The sequence below is a fragment of the Perca flavescens genome, chromosome 7 (assembly GCF_004354835.1).
Source record: "Perca flavescens isolate YP-PL-M2 chromosome 7, PFLA_1.0, whole genome shotgun sequence".
Classification (NCBI taxonomy): domain Eukaryota; kingdom Metazoa; phylum Chordata; class Actinopteri; order Perciformes; family Percidae; genus Perca; species Perca flavescens.
Genome location: NC_041337.1, coordinates 27598173 through 27617528, shown reverse-complemented (window position 1 = coordinate 27617528; position 19356 = coordinate 27598173). Strand labels below are relative to the sequence as shown.

The window sequence follows — 19356 nt, the reverse complement described above, 5'->3', positions numbered from 1 at the left end:
CTTTTGGGGAAAAAGCAAAAACAAAAAGAGCAAATGAATGAAACTAATTAAATTGTGTCATACAAGTCAAAAACATGTCAATAACTTGTGTTGGATTATGGAACCACACGAACATCTGCAGGATTCAGAACACCAAATGTTAGATATTTAAGAGCTTTTGAACACCATGCCAATCCGTCCAGGTAGATGTTGAGATATTTTACTGAAAGATAAAAAGGTCAACCACATGTTGGTGCTAAAGGAAACGTCAACTCACTTTATTCTAATTCAAATCAATGTGTTATATGTTCTGGGGGGATTGGAAGAGTACCATCTGTCTGAAGTGTAGTGTATAATTAACAAAGGCCTCTATGAGATAGATTGGTGGTAGTTTCTGAAACGGCATGAATCCATTACTAAATAAGAGGTGGTCTGTTGTTATTTCTCAGTTAACAGCAGTGGGTCACGTCCCATATTATGAGGAAAAACAAGCCATCAGCCATTCCTCCGACTCTCTCTGACCTCGTAGGAATGGACAGAGAGTAGAGAGCAGGCAGCAGGGCTGAGAGTGACACTAAACGATGGGGACAGTATCTAAGAGCGTGCAAATGTCACCATGGATCTTCTGGAGGTGTCACACTGTTGGACACATTGTTGGACCCAGGCCTGACGATGAGGGCTCGCCCCCTGGGAGATGAGTTTCACGAAAGAAGAAGGAGTGGACGAAGGGAAAGACTTTTAGGGCACGTTCACATCAAGCATGGTTATTATTACAATTGGACTCTGGTGCATTCACTGACTTGGTTAGTTTTCTGTGCAACTAATTGCACCAACGTTCCTGAAAATGTGTGCACCGAGAAGGAATGATGAGATAAACACCGAAGAAACACAGCAAAATCTAGCATTTCCACGTAACACAAAACCAAAGAGAAAAAGGCAACAAAGTCAACTTTTCCTTAAACAAACTGATGGCATGTGGAAACCCCCTGAACTCATTAGTCCTGAATCACTCACAGTACAAGCCTGGAGATAAATCCAGCACATCATAAATCCTGTTCAGGACATCTTCTCCATGTGGCAAACTCCTCTCTTTATCAGAGAGCTGCTGGCTGGTAGCTGCAGCTCGATAATGGCCTGGACTGTTTCCTGATCCTCGCAGGAAACTGGCGCTTACATTAAAGTGGCCTCGGTGTTGGTGAGTAAAGTCCATAGCGTATGTCTGAGCATGTGTGAGTGAGTGTGGTTGGAAGGTATTTGGCTATCATGAGAAGGCAGTTGTGTCTACTTAAAGAATTTGATTGAAAGTATTTCCTCTGATCTGTAGAGGTTATTGTGATGTTTTCTATGGTTATTTATGCTGAATGCTACATTGAATTCCTTATAAAAAAAAACATTAGCAGACCCTGCTGGACCTTAATGCAGCATGTACAAACTGGCCTTCATAAGCAACACCTGTTACATTATTAAGCTGGTGTGAATTGCATTGAAGATCTGCCCTTGCTGGAATTGCATTGAAATGACATTTAAGTGTTGAACACTGTTTGAAAAATTACAAAATGTCATTTCAAACATTCCTTCTTTGAACCTATATAGATAAGACTATATAGTGATTACATACTATCTATGATTCAGCGTGCCTGGCAGTAACCTGCTCCTCGATGTGTTGGCTTATGAACAATTCTGATTATGTTGCAGTTGTGTTAGTTAGAAGCAGAGGTTGTGGACTCACCGTTGATGGTGGGAGCATTCCTGCTGCGCCGAGTGTCCCGACGTCCTCTCCCTTTGTCCAACCTTTTTCACTTTTTGTAATGTCAATTCCAGCCCAGCCTCCATCCTCTCTCACACACTCACACACACACACACACACACACACACACACACACACACACACACAGAGTAAACAGACAGCTGCTCTTGATGTGTGTTTTAGCTGGACATGCGGGAGCCTGACCAAAGATCTTCTTTTCCTGCAACCGTTCTCTTGCAGGACAAGTCTGTCAGTGAGGAGAATAAATTATTTATACACATTGTATGCAAAATAATTGGGAAAACATGGAGAAAAAAAAAATGAAGCCAGGGAACAAAATAATTTTAAGGTTATGTGTCTGCATGTATGTCAACAATGAGAAATTGAAAATACCCTAAATTTACCATAATATTTCCCAGCCAGAGGCCTTTTGGCTGCACTAGGGATTTGAACTGGCAACCTCTGAGTCACAAGGGCCCTGCCCTGCATGTAGGAACTGGAATCATCTCATTAAGAAATTCCCAGTATAGAGTGTTTATAAACAGCCTCTTGTTCATCCCTTGTGATGGATGGATGCTCCCTATCACTGGCTCTTCCTGCTAACTCCCCAACCCGCCTAACAATCTCTCAAACCCTCTATCCCCCCCACACACACCATTTTTTTTGTACTGACCTTACTTCCTTGGTGGGTGGGCCCTTACTGTTTTGAGTGTGTAATTGCATTATGTTTAATAGTGAAGGAAAGTGTGTGCGTGGGTGTTATGAGGGAGGAGGGGGCAACTGAGAGGCCAGTGTGAATCTACTAATGACAACAACAAAAAAAACGGCTGTCAAGGCGTCCCATGATCAGGCCAAACACAGTCATGGGGGGGGTCGAGGTCAGGGAAGGCAAAGGGTCAAAGGTCAACATCAAGGCCAAGAGCAGGCCTTAACCTCTGCTGGGCTGAAAAACTGGAAGGTGAAGAGAGTAAGCAGTAGGGGAGGAAAAGCTCCCAAAATGTTTCTTCTCAAGACGAGCAGTTTGAATAAAATTCATAAAAGAAAGTTAACACCATTATGAAGATAATCGGGAGAATGCTGAATGACTCCAACAACACTTTACCCAGAGTAAAAAAAGAACAGAGAAAAGGTGTTATTCATTGTTTAATATTTACAGCACACTGACCCACATAACATATTTAATTATTCTCAAAGTACAAAACCAACTTTTATTGTGAAAAAGAGTGAGAATGAAAAAAATAAAAATAAACGAAAATGTGTACATTAAACATAGTAGTGAAAATCTGTGTTAATTGCCTTTTATCACCAGTGCAAACAAAACTGGTTGAAACTAAACTGGTCTGTAATACAAAAAGGAAAAAAAATAAATTGAATGACTACAATTACAAAATATATCTAAAATGAACAAAAAATAAATAAATCTCAAAACTTTTTTTTGATTAGAGCAGTGGTTCTCAACCGGTGGGACCCGGCCCCCCTGGGGGGGCGCGGACACTCTCCCGGGGGGCGCGCGAGTAGGCTACAGGACTTTATTTTATTTATTTCAGTCAGCGTCTGAGCACCTGTCAGCAATGAGAGAACAGCCACTGACCAAGCGGGAGTGAGAACGGGTCAAATTAATTTCCTTGTTTCTGTTATAAAGACGATCATGTGTGTGACTCGAACATCTCACATTTACCAACAAAACGTACAGCGAAAGACCGCGCAAAACATTTCAGACTCTACTGCCAACGTGTGTACATTTTAACATCAATGTACGCTGTAACGATTTCTCATTATATAGTCACTGAAGTGGCTGCTGTTTCAGTACTGTCTGCTCTCTGCAGCGGGCGGGGCTGCTGCTCCATTTCCCCCGCGACTGACGCGCGCGCGCGCGCACACGCACACGCGCGCACACACACACACACACACACACACGGTGGATGCAGGAAAAAACGCAGATGAGACAACACAATGACCTAAATTGAGGACAGCTATGCTCGTTATTGTAAGCGCAATGATAAGTTAAAGTCCAATAAGTCCTTTATCAAACCGTATGAATGCGTGTGTGTGTGGCCAGGATAGTACATTAACTAACAATGTAAAGATCAACAAAGCCACTGTAAGTGACCAATATGTTCATATTTGATTCATTCAATAATGATTCATTCAATATTTTTTGTCTTAAATCCACCAGCCATTTTTCTATTACCAACATTTGCAGCATCATATTTTGCATGCATTTCGTCATTCTGGGCAGCATTGATGCAGGAATACTCTCAACTCTGTGACGTCACCTTGAAGATTCTCCTCCCTTTCGCGTCGGCATATTTGTGTGAGGCAGGAATCTCAGAAATGACTGCACTCAAAACGAAATACCGCAATTGTGCACAAATCGAGGATGATTTGAGGCTACATTTATCAGACATTTCGCCAAGAAATTGGAGGGGGGGGGGAACTGCAATGAACCAGCTTTGGGGGGGCCCAGCTTGCAAAAGGTTGAGAACCCCTGGATTAGAGCACTCGGTGTAAGCATTAATTAAAAATTGACTAAATACAATTTACGCTTGGAAAATGTTTTACAAAACATTTCTTCTTCAGACTCATCACTGCATGTGTGCAGCGGTTAGTGTCATCATAACTGTCAAAGTGTTAGTCAACTTAAAAAAATTTATCATTTTAGAGAAACGTGGTCTCATCACCACGACCAGCAGGTTTCGGACATCTATATGAAGTCTGACATCAAAACGGAGACTGTGACCTAGAATCACGAGAAGGAGTTCAGGTTGACAGGAGGAGTTTCCGTCTATGTCCGACACCTAAAACCCTTAATCGTCCTTTTAAACCCAAACATTAAGAGCAATGTAAATCACATAATTGCAGCTGAACCCAAGTGAAAAACTTAAAGTGCTCATATTGTGCTTTTTGCCTTTTCCCCTTTCCTTTATTGTGTTATATATCTTTTTGTGCACGTTATAGGTTTACAAAGTGAAAAAGCCCAAAGTCCACCCCAAAGGAACTTACCATCTCCAACAGAAAACACTGTTCACAAAACGCTCCAAACAGCTCTGTTGTAGTCCAGCCTTTACTTCTGTGACAAACGTGCGTCACTTTGTAACACGTTATAATGCTTGCCTAGCTGCTAGCCTGGCACTCCCACATTCTCTGCAACTGACTATCTAGCAGTACGCATGTGCGACTCCCAACAAAGATTGAACAAAAGTAAGATGCCTCACTCTGTAGCTAAAACAGAGAGCTCAACACACAGGGTGAAAAGAGGAGCTGCAGCAATGTGCAGTACAACAAAAAATAGTGTTTTCTGAAAATTAAACCACATAAACCTATTCTGGTACAACCTCTAAATACAATTATGAACCCGAAAATTTGCATAATATGAGCACTTTAATCTGTCATAGAAATAAAATCAATTTTATTTCTATATTCACAGTACTTTTGTAGAAAAAAACATTGTAAACATTTTTAGAGCATAATAAATAAAACTTTATAATACAACTAAAATGTACAATTTTCTTTCATCCTGATTTGGTTGGAGATTTTGAGGTTTAATTGGAAGTGAGGGTCCGTTCGTGTCCCACTAGTACAGTCTCGGTTTTTTGGTTTAACTCCCGATCAAAGGAGTTGTCTCGCCGTGATTGACGTTCAACTCAATCTTAGCTTTGCGGTAAATTATGAACTGGATGGAGATCTGAACCACAGCGTTAAGGAAATCTAAAGCAATCCTGGGAAAGAGTCTGAGAAACACACACAAGTATGATGGACAGAAGATACTATTTGACCATACAATGATGAAATACTTGCTGACACCCTCATTTTTGGTATTAAAAACTATTTTCTTACTGAATACCAGACACTTACTCATTTACTGTACAGGGTTAAATTAACAACTGGGCAACGTGGGCCCTGGGGCTCCAGATTTCCAGCACTCTCCAAAGTCCCAGGTTTACTGTGTGTATTTTACTAATTTTATTAATTGCAAAGGTGTTGCATATTTCTAAAGAAAAATTTAGCATTTAGTCAAATAACCAACATTGAAACAAACAACCTGGGCCCAGGTAACATTCCAGCATAGCAGTGCTGGTTGACGAGGCTGCCATGCAGGGGCGATTTCAGAAGTTTTATAAATAGGGTGGCACAGGGGGGACATTTTATCAGAATACAGCATAGAACATCTGCTTCTATAGGAAATATTGGATAGGATAGAGAAAGCACCGGGGGGAAATAATCATATTTCAGGGCGAGGCCGTTGCCACCTAGTGCCCCCCTTCTAGCCCCGCCCCTGCTGCCATGTACTGTAAATACTCTGCTAGAGACCACTGTACCTAAAGACTTTCAGGAGTGTCTGCTGGTTGGCACAGTTAGCTTACAGTAGCTTATGCTAACTAATCATCTCCTGGCTGTAGCTTCACATTTACCAAATAGACATGACAGGAGTGCTATGGATCTTCTCATCTAACTCTTCATCTAGGGGCACAGCAGCTCCTCTGGTGCTGAGACAATAGAGCTGGGCTACGAGCTAAAGATGTATGATAATGATATTAAGAGAACCAAACTGATCACGCTATCCTTCCACTAGTACTTTTGAGAGCTGGCCGGTAAAAAAACTACAATGCCCAGTCATCATCAGGTCACATGCTTCTGCCTTGTCTAGGTTAATTAAAAAAAAAAAGCAGCAAGCACCTTCATGCTTCAGTCAACCACACGTGTGGGCTGCAAAGAGACACATGGCCTCCGAGGGGCACCAGTACAGCTTTTACAATCTTGTTTCTTAGGTGGTAACAACTAATTTCCCTGTGAGTGCTTGGAACTTTAATACTATACTGTATATTGTGCTTCCACATACGCAGTCATGAGACCTTAAAAGGAACACGCCAACTTATTGGGAATTTAGCTTATTCACCGTAACCCCCAGAGTTAGACAAGTTGATACATACCCTTCTCATCTCCATGCGTGCTGTAACGCTGTCTGACGGTTCCAGCTTTAGCTTAGCCCAGCACAGATCCTGGAGGTAACTGGTTCCAACTAGCCTACTGCTCCAAATTGTGACAAAAATGACAAAATAACACCAACATGTTCCTATTTACATGTTGTGATTTGTATAGTCACAGCGTGTACACAAAACAACGTAACATGAGACACAGCCGTCTTCTAACAGTAAACAAGCCAGGAACTATATTCTCAGACAGGCTTGCTGCGAGCATATCACTCCGCCCAAGTATTATATTCTTCCGCCTGAGAATATAGTTCCCGGTTTGTTTACAGTTAGAAGACGGCTGTGTCTCATGTTACGTTGTTTTTTTGTACACGCTGTGACTCTATAAATCACAACATGTAAATAGGAACATGTTGCCGTTATTTTGTCACTTATTCGGAGCGGTAGGATTGCTGGAACCATTCACCTGCATGTTCTGTGCTGGCCTGATGCCGCTGGAGTCGTCAGACAGCCTTACAGCACGCACGGAGATGAGAAGGGTATGTATGGACTTATCTAACTGTGGGGGTTACGGTGAATAAGCTAAATTCCCAATAAGTCGGCGTGTTTCTTTAACCCATCTGATGAAGTGTCCTCTTACAGCTCAGCACTGCGTAAAACGTAGCATGTTTGTGGGATTGAGGAGAGCCCAGAGACCAGGCAATGGCAGCCATGCTTTCTTTTCTTTAAAAGGATACAATGAGATCCAAGGAGAGAGTGCCGAGGCTGCCGATGAGCCACGGCAAGTGATGGACCATGTAGCTTCTCTCCCCCTGATCCACCTCAGGGTTCTTCAGCAGGACACTCAGGCCGTACGTGGTGTTTCCCAGGATGATCAGCGCAAACAGGAAGTAAGACACCCCTTCTGTCGACTTCCTCTTGAACTGTGGGGAGAAATGAGACCGGTTGGGAAGTGGGGAAAACCTTTAGTTAAAAAAGGAATAGAAAATGTTTTACACAGCCATCACATATTTTCTACCCGAGTGATGTGTGCAGATTTCAGAGGCAATTGTCCATGCCGTCAGCAAATTACAGTATCTCACAAAAGTGAGTACACCCCTCACATTTTAGTCAATATTTCATTATATCTTTTAATGGGACAACACTGAAAAAATGAAAAAAAATGAAGCTTGTATAACAGTGTAAATGTGCAGTCCCCTCAAAATAACTCAACATATATCCATTAATGTCCCACATCATCCATTATAGCCCCACATCATCACATACCCTTCACCATACCTAGAGATTGGCATGGGGTACTTTCCATAAAATCATGTCTTAATGCAAATCAAACTAGCTATTAGGCTAACTGAAATAAAACCATGCCAATCTCTAGGTATGGTGAAGAGCATGTGATGATGTGGGGCTATTTTAATTCCAAAGGCCAAGGGAACTTTATCAGGATGCATAGTATCCTGGATCCATGAAATAACTGGCCTTTAAAAATAAACATCTGCCTTCCTCTATGGGAATTTAACATAGGGGTGTACTGACTTTTGTTGCCAGCGGCTTAGACATTAATGGCTGTGTGTTGAGTTATTTTGAGGGGACTGCACATTTACACTGTTATACAAGCTGTAAACTTAATACTTTACATTGTAGCAAAGTGTCATTTCTTCAGTGTTGTCCCATTAAAAGATATAATGAAATATTAAAACGTGAGGGGTGTACTCACTTTTGTGAGATACTGTATATTCACTTGCGTTTCCATCTGCTTAGCTTTCAGTTACGTTGAAATTTGATGAGGATTCTTATTCTAATTATCATCATTATCCATTTGTTCTTAGTATTAGCATTAATTAATGGCTAACACTTACAGTGTGCAGCCAATAGTACTAAGGAATCTACACTTCATAATACTCACATTAGTGTACATCTGGGGAAGTCTGGAAGAGAGGTATAGCAGTGACGACAGAGAGCCGATGGTGAAACCAATAATCTCTTTAGGGGTAAAAGTCTGAAGTGACAGAGAGGAAGACACAAGAACGTTACACCAGCAAAAAAAAAAAAAAGACCGACATAACTAGTTCACTTCCCTCAGGTCACCAATTAAGCAAATGACTATGACTCACCTTGATGTCAGAGGTTGAGAGCAAGGCGCGACTTCTGAACGCAGAAGGAATTACTTCCTGTTCGGTGCATAACCCGGGCAGATGGACGAGGCTTGTGGTGACGCCCAGGACACAGGCTACACCCACCACATGCAAAACCCTCCTGCCTGGAAACAACACCTGGGTTCAGTATCAATACTGGGAAAAACATCTAAGCACATTCCTCAATGGTCGCTGTGTTAAAGGTCACCAGTAAGGGAACAAACTCAGCAGCAACATGAGGCATGTGTATGACATTATGACAAGGTACAGCGATTACCCTCTTTCTCTGTCTGGACTAGTGTTGGATCGTTGCTTATCAGCACAGATATGAGAAGCTTGTTCATTAAGCAGCTACATCAGATAAAACTGATCTTAGAAACAAGCAGTGCCTTAGTAGTAGCTAAATCTTTATAGACTATAGCTACTGTTTTACAGTTGGAGATAAAATACATGTTTGGGGGTGCCCAGATAGCTCATTAGAGCGGGCGCCCATATAGAGAGGTTTACTCCTCGACGCATTGGGCCCAGATTGAACTCCTACCTGCGGCTGCATGTCATTCCCCCGCCCTCCCTCCTTTCATTTCTTCAGACACATTTTTCTGTCCGAGCCAAGCCCGTGTCCGACCGAGCAGTAACCGAACCCGACCCGAGCCCGACAGGCATTAAGATATTTATGTCCGAGCCCAACACTGTTAAAATCTCGTTTTTTTCTCATACTAATGACACATACGTTGTGGAAAGCCCGCTTTTATTAAGCAACTGTAGGAAGGCATTCGGAAATGTCAACAGATGAGCGCATCAGCGCCCACAGGGCAACAAGCGCACGTTAACACAGGCGCGCACCTACATAATAAGCTTTTTTAAATTTAAAATGTTCAATGCCTTATTGCGCTGAGCCGAACTGAGCCCGACCCAAACCCAAACAGCAATTCTAAATATCTGTCCGAACCCGGCCCGGCCTGTCGGGTACCGACAGGCTCGGTTTGGGTGTCCATCCTCTAGTTTGGGTAGGGCTGTACAATTAATCAAAATTTTAATCACGATTACAATTTTGGCTACCAACTATCACCAAAACAGAGTAATCAAGAAAAAAGATTATTTTGCACATTACGTTTTGCGCATAAACTCTTATATTGTCTTTGTAAAAGTCTTCAGGGATTGGTTGATTGGTTTAACTGTTTCACTGTTTTTTAACTTCAATGAATGCAACATCTTTCCAAAAGTCAATGAGTGATCGTGTTTAATAATCGTGATTTCAATATTGACCAAAATAATCGTGATTATGATTGTTTCCATAATCGAGCAGCCCTATGTTTGGGGTTATTCAATTCTATTCCATATGTTAACTAGAAGGGCCCTTGGATAGTGCAGACGTTTGTCAAGACATGCCCTATCTCGCAATGTCGACAATCCGATTTACCTGTATTACCAGTCGGTAACACATTTTTTAGATTATTTTGACACCACATGAATGCAGCACACATGCCCTATCTCACAATGTTATTGAAAGTGAAAAATAATTTGTGTATCCGCCCCGTGATTTAGATCCGCTCCAAAATATTATGGGTTCTTCCTTGGCTCATGCTACACCTTTCCACCAAGTTTCATGAAAATCTGGCCATAGTTTTTTGTGATCCTGCTGACAGTCAGACAGACCGCCACACAGAGTCAAAAACATAATCTCCTTGGCATAGGTAACAAGGCCCTATGTGTAGTACACCAAATGAGTCACCAGGATGTAAATAAGGCTCTGACACTCACAGAGCATAAAACAAGAACTTGCTTCTTATAATGGCCATTTGGAAAATTGAGTAGTGAAAGCAAAAAAAAAATAACCACTCACTTTCCACCATTCTGTTCCTCATCTTGTAGTATATGTACATGGCCAGCATCAACAGGTCAGCTATGATGTAATAAACGGCTGTATATGTCTGGATGACAAGGAGAAAGACATTATTTTTTCTTCACACAAAATCATTTTAATGGAATTCACTTAAAATGCTATTTGTAGCATTACTTGACATGAATAGTCAAGTAATTAATTAGTCAGTTGACAGAAAATGATCAATAAGAATTTGAATAATCAATTTATCATCTCAGTGATCAAAGCACAAGCTAATAATTAGGTGGTAATAGCTCAAAATATTTTTTTAAAAGAATACTTTAATTTCTTTGAATGAAAAAGAAAATCTTAAATTTTATTTTTGGTTTTCCCAACTTCTAATGATCACTGGTCTTGACATTTTATAGAATTGATGAAAAACAATGAATCATAGCTTAATATAATAGATCATAAAACTGTTAGTTCCAGCCCTACTCCGTCATGGGAAACACCTTCACACTGTGAACAGCAATATATCACTACAAGTCACCTGAAGTGGAAGCTGGTCTGCCAAGAAGGAGCCCACCAGATTGCAGGTGTCACCTCCCAACCACAGCAGCAGAAACCAAATAGAGAGGGCGCTGTCCATATTCCCTGTTTTACATGAGCTGTAGTACTGTCTGCAATCAGAAACCACAGACAGAATTATGTTGATGCTTAGAGAAAAAAGCATTTCCTCTTGAGAGGCACAGACACCAACACAAACACTTACGGAAGGGAGGACACCATGAAGCAGAGGATGGACAGGAGGCCTAGGTAGATGCTGGCCATGTCCCTCGCATCCTGGGCACATTCCCCAAGCCCTTCCCAAACCCATTTGGTCCCATTAGGGCACAGGGAAGTTAAGTTTCCTTGAGTGGCCGATCCAAAGGAACTCCGCGTGAGGACTCCATCTGTCAACATATTCTTCTGGAGAGAAAAGGCTCCGTAAATATACAGTTTATAAAAATAAAACAACTTATTTGGATCTTCAGTTCTCGGTACATCCCCAGCATACAAACAATGTTTAAACTGTGCTTCCAAGACAGCATACAATAAAAATAGCAAAAGAAAGAATCCAAATATCTAACCATACGGCACAGTTGTGGAGTTTTTGGGAGCTTCGTCACACACTTGATCAGCCATATAAATCATGGATGTATTATAAAAATATATAAACACCAAAGAGAACAACACATATCTCGACAAAATGCAGTTTTCCAGTTAAGACGGTGATAACAGGGTCAAAGGTTGTTGAACACTTGAAAACAACAGCCTATATCCACATTCTGTTGTTACACTGATTAACGTTAGATTAAGATCAAGTTAAAGTGGTGATATGTGTGGCTACATTTCTACATTGGGAAACGTTTTCACACTAAATAACGTAACGTTACACTCAACATAAACCACAAAATAAATAATCCAAATTATTTGTTAGCCACTTAGCTAACGTTAGCTAACTACCACGACCTAATAAACAGTTGGAACTTGCCTGTGCCTTTTACGTCGAACACGTCTACAAACTGCCACAATGAAAATAAATAAAGCTAATTTATCCTGCCCGTGAGGCGGCCGACATGCCGAGAAGGTCCTTCTTAGAACAAAAACTCCTCGGACACTGAAAACAACACGGAAGAAGGCAATAAACAAGTTGGGTCTGTGAGCTGATTGGTCGTCAGGATAAAACGTCACAGCAAGGGCATAGCAAAATTGGCACGTGACTATCGGTTCGCGAGCTCAAACGCGAACCAGGCCTTCAAAATAAAAGTTTGATTTGGCTCGGGATTCAGGATTGTACATTTCGTCAATTTAGTCGGATTTTCCCTCATCATGGGTTGGAAATGTGTGTTCCATGTTGTATATAATAGCGCTGGACATTTTAACACACAGTGTTTCTTTGTCATGCGGTTTTTCTGATGTTTCAGTTTATCGGAGAGTCCCTCAGATCCTCCAGCCAAGGTCTCCTCCGTATCCCACGGTTCCGGTTTAAGCAAAAAGGTGACAGAGCCTTTTCTGTTGCTGGCCCTCAGCTGTGGAACCGACTGCCACCTTACCTCAGAAATGCCCCTTCAATTGTGATATTCAAAGCCAGGCTCAAAACTCACCTTTTTACATTGGCCTTCCCAGCATTTAATGGTCTTATCCTGCTTACGTTTGTAATTGTTTGTCTTTTGATGTCGTTTTAGCCTAAATCACTGATTTGTAAGTGTATTTTATTACCCTGTGGCTAATGCGCTGTACAGCACTTAGGTCAGCGCGAGCTGTTTTTAAATGTGCTATAGAAATAAACTTTACTTACTTACCTATACAACAATAGATCATAAAAAATAGATCAAACATATTTTATTCAACAAAAGACTAATTGTAACGTTAATTGAACACAGCGCACTCGAATCGACTAATAAAATCATTATTCTGATTCACATAGCTCAGGATCAACATCAGTATAACATTTTTGTTTCACAAGGCTGTGAAACAAGCTTATGCGCTTTCAAGTTATCAGAACTGAGTCGACTAACGGTGCCACGATTTGATTTTCCAGCGCTCACATTTCACATACTTTCATCACATATCTACAAGCCTTGTTAAATTGTTATTATTTCGCTTAACATGGTAATTCAGTCATTAGTCCTTACCCGTCATTAGCCCTGAGGCCTCCTACTTCAACAAGCTTTGCATTTTAGTATGCAGCCGTGAAAAACAATACACCTAATACCCAGGGCCATGACATGGGCTTGTATGCAAATGTTCTTAGTGAACTTTGGAGGGATTGCTTTAGGCTTTGTGTAGAAATCATTTAACAGTGACAGTTCTCTATTGTTATCCTATATGCAGAGATTAAATCACAATACAACAGAGGTTACCTTTAATCATAACGACCTGTCCAACTTGTTTGCATGATAATTGTCAAGAGAAATCCTACCTGGTAGAGACGATTAAATCCGATGTCAGACTTTGAATGAAAAGAAAAAGCAGAGGATTCAGGACCTTTTTCCAAAAATATCTGAGGGGATGCAAAATTTGTCAGCTGACAATCTGTCAGACTGACGACTCAGCACCTCGCTACGCTGACGTCAGCTCGTGCGTAGTTTTTTTTTTTTTTTTAAATCAGGTTTGCTGTAAGTCAAGCTCCTACTGTCCTCACGTGCATCTCGTAAACTGCGTTTCCATTTAATGTGTCAAAGTACTTGTAACAACCAAGGACTGAAAACTGGCAATGCAGAAGCTGCGATATTTTCATGGAGTCAAGGCCGATTTTAACTTTAATTAACAAACTTAAAATATTAGACTTGCACTGACAATGACAACCTTTAAATCAGAGTTAAAATCTTGTGTTCTGTACTGCCTTTGACTAAACCTTGAATACTCTCAATGAACCATCTTGCCCCTCTACCCTGTATTTGTCTCTGTTAACGTTTTAATTTCCTTTAAACATGTTTCTATTCTTTTAATTAGTATTTTAAAGTTTCTGTGCGGTTTCTTTCCTTTTTCAAGTAAAGCACTTAAACATATTCTATACATATAAACTTGCCTTGCCAAATGTTACCTGGAACATCTGTACTTTTATATAGTGAGGTCTGTGGATTATCTAAAGTAATAGGGAACACTTCTGTAAATAGATGTAGCTGTTAAATCTGTAAGCACCACAATTGAAATTCCTTTCACATTTATTTGTATTGCAGTGCATCTTGAAATCTGGACAAATTAAAGGGGGCATATTATTCTTAATTACAGGTGTATATTTGTATATTGATTTCACTGGAACATGTTTACATGCTTTAAATGTTTAAAAAAAAAAACATGAATATACCTGTATCACCCCCAGTGAAAGACTGTTTTAGTGCCTTTCTCTTTAAAGGAACACGCCGACTTATTGGGACTTTATCTTATTCACAGTAACCCCCAGAGCAAGACAAGTCGATACACACCCTTCTCATCTCCGTGCTTGTTGTAACTGTCTGACGCCCCCCAGCGCTAGCTAAGCCTAGCACAGATCCTGGAGGTAACCAGTAACTAGCCTACTGCTCCAAGTAAGTGACAAAAAAACACCATGTTCCTGTTTACATGTTGATTTGTATAGTCACAGCGTGTACGAATAACAAGGTCATATGAGACACAGCCTTCTTCTTATCATATACAAACTGGGAACTATATTCTCAGAAAGGCGAAGCACTGCTACTTGGGTGGAGTGATTTGCTAGCAGCACTTGAAGCCCTGTGGTAAGGATCAGAGTTTGCTCAGAGTTGGAGTAATAGAGTAAAAAATTACTAGATAGTAAAAGCATACTGACCTTATTTGTACACCATGTGACTATACAAATCACAACATGTAAACAGGAACATGTTGGCGTTATTTTGTCACTTATTCGGAGCAGTAGGCTAGTTGGAACCTGTTACCTCCAGGATCTGTGCTAGGCTTAGCTAGCGCTGGGGGGCATCAGACAGAGTTACAACATGCATGGAGATGAGGAGATGAGATGACTATGTATCGACTTGCCTAACTCTGGGGGTTACGGTGAATAAGCTAAAGTCCTAATAAGTTGGCGTGTTCCTTTAATCTCGCCTCCCAAAAAAAGTCTGCTCTGATTGGTTAGTGTCAGTTTTCCGCATCTGCGCTTGCAAAGTCTGCGCCATCATTGCAGCCGGGGAATGACTGGAACAGCACTTTCTACCTATATATAGTACAGTTGTAACATCCAAATGTACGTAAATCCGGCCAGGCTTGTTTAAAGGCACCGTTTCTGAATACGGGCTGTGTGCATTATTGTGATACTTTCACAGTCTTTATACAGCACCTTGACCTGGTTTACAATTTAAAAAAAAGTAAATCTCACTTAATTTTTTTTTAAATTATTTTTTGGGCTTTTCTGCCTTTAATTTTGACAGGACAGCTAGGGGAGAGAGAGGGGGAAGACATTAGGGGTGTGCAAAAAAAATCGATTCATATTCCAATCGCGATTCAAGCTCTACCGATTCAAAATAGATTCATATTTTTTCACAAAAAAAAAATTTAATGTAATTTTTTTATTGTAAGTCTACTGCAATCACGTGGAAAAAGTAACTACATTTACATACTGTGAATAGTTTTTTTGAAACAGAATCGTTTTTGAATCGAAAATCGATTTTGAATCGAATCCTGAGCCTGAAAATCGATATTGAATCGTAACATTTTCTGAACCGTGCACCCCTAGAAGACATGCAGGAAATAGTCACAGGTTAGATTCAAACCCTAGACCTCTGCATCGAGGCATAAACCTCTCAGTATATGTGCGCCTGCTCTACCCACTGAGCCAACCCGGCCACAGTAAATCTCACTTTTAACAATATGGGATCTTTAAACCAAAATAATTTACGTCTAGATACCACCAAGGGTATGTGGGAATGTTTTGTCGTTTGTCTCGTAATTTGTGTAAACAGCTCCTTCAAGAGCTCTCTAGCTTTCCCAAACCTACTCCACACCACACATTTTCTTTCATATATTTCAAGAACAGGTTTTATTGAGGACGCACCCAAACATCTATACTGTAGGATTACCTTCGGTGGGCTAGATTCTCTTATTTACATAACGCTTCCACAAAGCCATACAAATACTTGGTAGGTTTCATGTCAAAGAATAGATATAATACATTAAGAACTGGGAACAGGGAATTCAAATGTTTTATAAAGCCATCGTCACAACAAATCTACAAATGCAAATGGATGATAGAAAAGAAAGCACCAATCATTAACTTAACTACTGCAAAACAAGTCCTACTTCTGTACAAGCAAGTTCTTCAGCGTCCATGAAATAAGGAGGAAATGTAGCTCTTCTATGTTTCTGTCCTCAAGAGTTCTGATAATGTAGTTGACAGTAATTCTTTCAAAAGGCAAGGATGAGATAAACCTAGCAGTTTGTACAGCGACTCTCACCCTTTAGTTTGCTGCCTCAAACAAAGGAGAAGTGTGGGACGTGAGGAAGACAGTTTTTCACTTCTTGTTTCTTTTGTGGTTGGTTCTCACTTGATGTGGAGTACTTTCTCATCTGTTTTTAACCGTTTACGTCTTGGCTGTATGAAATCCTCCTCAGAGTCATCTGTGTCATCCTCCTCCTTTTCCTTTGTGTCTGGGGCCTCGCTTTCAGGTGTTTCAGGGAAGCTCTGCCCCGGGAACATCTCCTGCAGCTTCTCCTCAAAGTACAGGCTCACTGCCTTGCCGGATATCGCCATCTCTGATCCCACCTGCCGGAGGAGGAAAAGGGGGTGGGACAAGAAGAGGGTGAAAAGTGATAAAGAGGAAGCCGGGGGGGTGAGAGTACCGTTGAGCAGAAGAAATGAATGGGTTGAAGCAGGGAGGAGGAAGAGGAGAATGAGGAGACAAATTAGATCTGGTTAAGACTTCTGGTGGTAGGGTGGCCCCGGCTCAACGTTGCTGTACAGAGCAGAGATATCCTGCCGCCCCGTTCCACTGTGGCTCCATTAAGAATTTCCACAATGAGGCTGTATTCAAGTACTTCCATACAATTTAAGGGTCGATGAATCAAGCAGTAGGGCAAAAATAAAGTATCTGCATTTTTAAAAAGGTTGTTGAATATTGGTTGTTTAATACCAACTAGAGGATGAAAATTTAAAATAGTTTCAATACCACTGACAAATAAAAATTATGTAGATGTGAAATTAAAAGAAAAGCCTTATTGCCTTTCCAACATCCATTGACGTCCCTCAACAGACACACACCAACAAACTAAAAACATATACAGTACCAGTCAAAATTCTGGACATGCTTTCCCATTCAAGTGATTGAGAAAGCGTGTCCAAACTTTTGACTTGTACTGTATACAATAAATATAAACATAAAATCTGTTCCAGCTACAGGAAATAAGCCCTTAACCCAGGAGTTCACTTATATGAAGAAAAGTGGTCTTTTGGTATTAGAAAGCCACAAAATTAAGTCTGGACTGATGCTCATGCTAAGTGATTTGCTTAAAAACATGAAATTAAACACAATACTATGAGGGCTGCGAAAGCCATAATTCCTTTTAAGCCTCGCACATGGATATACTTTAACTTACAGTACAGGCCAAAAGTTTGGACACACCTTCTCATTCAATGAGTTTCCTTTATTTCCATGACTATTTACATTGTAGATTCTCACTGAAGGCATCAAAACTATGAATGAACACATATGGAATTATGTACTTAACAAAAAAGTGTGAAATAACTGAAAACATGTCTTATATTTTAGATTCCTCAAAGTAGCCACCCTTTGCTTTTTTGATAGCGCTGCAAACCCTTGGTGTTCTCTCAATGAGCTTCATGAGGTAGTCACCTGAAATGGTTTTCACTTCACAGGTGGGCCTTTTCAGGTTTTATTAGTGGAATTTTTTTCCCCTTATTAATGGCGTTGGGACCATCAGTTGTGTTGTGCTGAAGTCAGGTTGATACACAGCCGACAACCCTATTGGACAACTGTTAGAATTCATATTATGGCAAGAACCAATCAGCTAAGTAAAGAGAAACAAGTGGCCATCATTACTTTAACAAATGAAGGTCAGTCAGTCTGGAAAATTGGAGAAGCAACAAGCAGAAGAGATTTGTTTGGGCCAAGAAACACAAGGAATGGACATTAGACCAGTGGAAATCTGTGCTTTGGTCTGATGAGTCCAAATTTGAGATCTTTGGTTCCAACCGCCGCGTCTTTGTGCGATGCAGAAAAGGTGAATGGATGGATTCTACATGCCTGGTTCCCACTGTGAAGCATGGAGGAGGAGCTGTGATGGTGTGGGGGTGCTTTGCTGGTGACACTGTTGGGGATTTATTCAAAATTGAAGGCATACTGCCACAGCATCCTGCAGCGACATGCCATCCCATCCAGTTTGCGTTTAGTTGGACCATCATTCATTTTTCAACAGGACAATGACCCCAAACACACCTCCAGGCTGGGCTATTTGACCAAGAAGGAGAGTGATGGAGTGCTGCGCCAGATGACCTGGCCTCCACAGTCACCGGACCTGAACCCAATCAAGATGGTTTGGGGTGAGCTGGACCGCAGAGTGAAGGCAAAAGGGCCAACAAGTGCTAAGCATCTCTGGGAACTCCTTCAAGACTGTTGGAAAACCATTTCAGGTGACTACCTCTTGAAGCTCATCAAGAGAATGCCAAGAGTGTTCAAAGCAGTAATCAGAGCAAAGGGTGGCTACTTTGAAGAAACTAGAATATAAGACATGTTTTCAGTTATTTCACACTTTTTTGTTAAGTACATAATTCCATGTGTTCATTCATAGTTTTGATGCCTTCAGTGAGAATCTACAATGTAAATAGTCATGAAAATAAAGGAAACTCATTGAATGAGAAGGTGTGTCCAAACATTTGGCCTGTACTGTGTGTACACACACACACACACACACACACACAAGTATTTGATACACTGCAGATTTTGCAAGTTTTCCCACTTACAAAGCATGTAGAAGTCTGTAATTTTTATCATAGGTACTCTTCAACTGTGAGTGATGGAATCTAAAACAAAAATCCAGAAAATCACATTGTATGATTTTTAAGTAATTAATTTGCATTTTATTGCATGATGTAAGTATTTGATACATCAGAAACCTTTTGTTTGCAATTACAGAGATCATACATTTCCTGTAGTTCTTAACCAGGTTTGCACACATTGCAGCAGGGAATTTGGCCCACTCCTCCATACAGAACTTCTCCAGATCCTTCAGGTT

At 40.8% G+C, this 19356-nt stretch overlaps 2 protein-coding genes across 3 annotated transcripts in view; both read right to left on the bottom strand.

The window, feature by feature from the left end:
• Positions 1-5182: 5182 nt before the first annotated feature.
• Positions 5183-12328, bottom strand: slc66a1 (solute carrier family 66 member 1). The gene is made up of 8 exons (XM_028583557.1): positions 12146-12328; positions 11384-11580; positions 11162-11291; positions 10633-10720; positions 8769-8914; positions 8561-8653; positions 7395-7580; positions 5183-5411 (listed from the first exon to the last, which is right to left on the bottom strand). Exons 2-8 carry the CDS (start codon positions 11572-11574, stop codon positions 5325-5327), a joined length of 921 nt encoding a protein of 306 aa, XP_028439358.1. The 5' UTR covers positions 11575-11580; positions 12146-12328; the 3' UTR covers positions 5183-5324.
• A 3800-nt stretch (positions 12329-16128) lies between these two features.
• The window catches only part of trim33 (tripartite motif containing 33), a 38481-nt gene continuing 35253 nt past the window's right edge, over positions 16129-19356 (bottom strand). For both annotated transcript variants that reach the window (XM_028583037.1, XM_028583038.1), the window contains one exon: positions 16129-16870. In XM_028583037.1, coding sequence (XP_028438838.1) covers positions 16649-16870 — 222 coding nt within the window. In that variant the 3' untranslated portion in view covers positions 16129-16648. The remainder of the gene's footprint in view (positions 16871-19356) is intronic.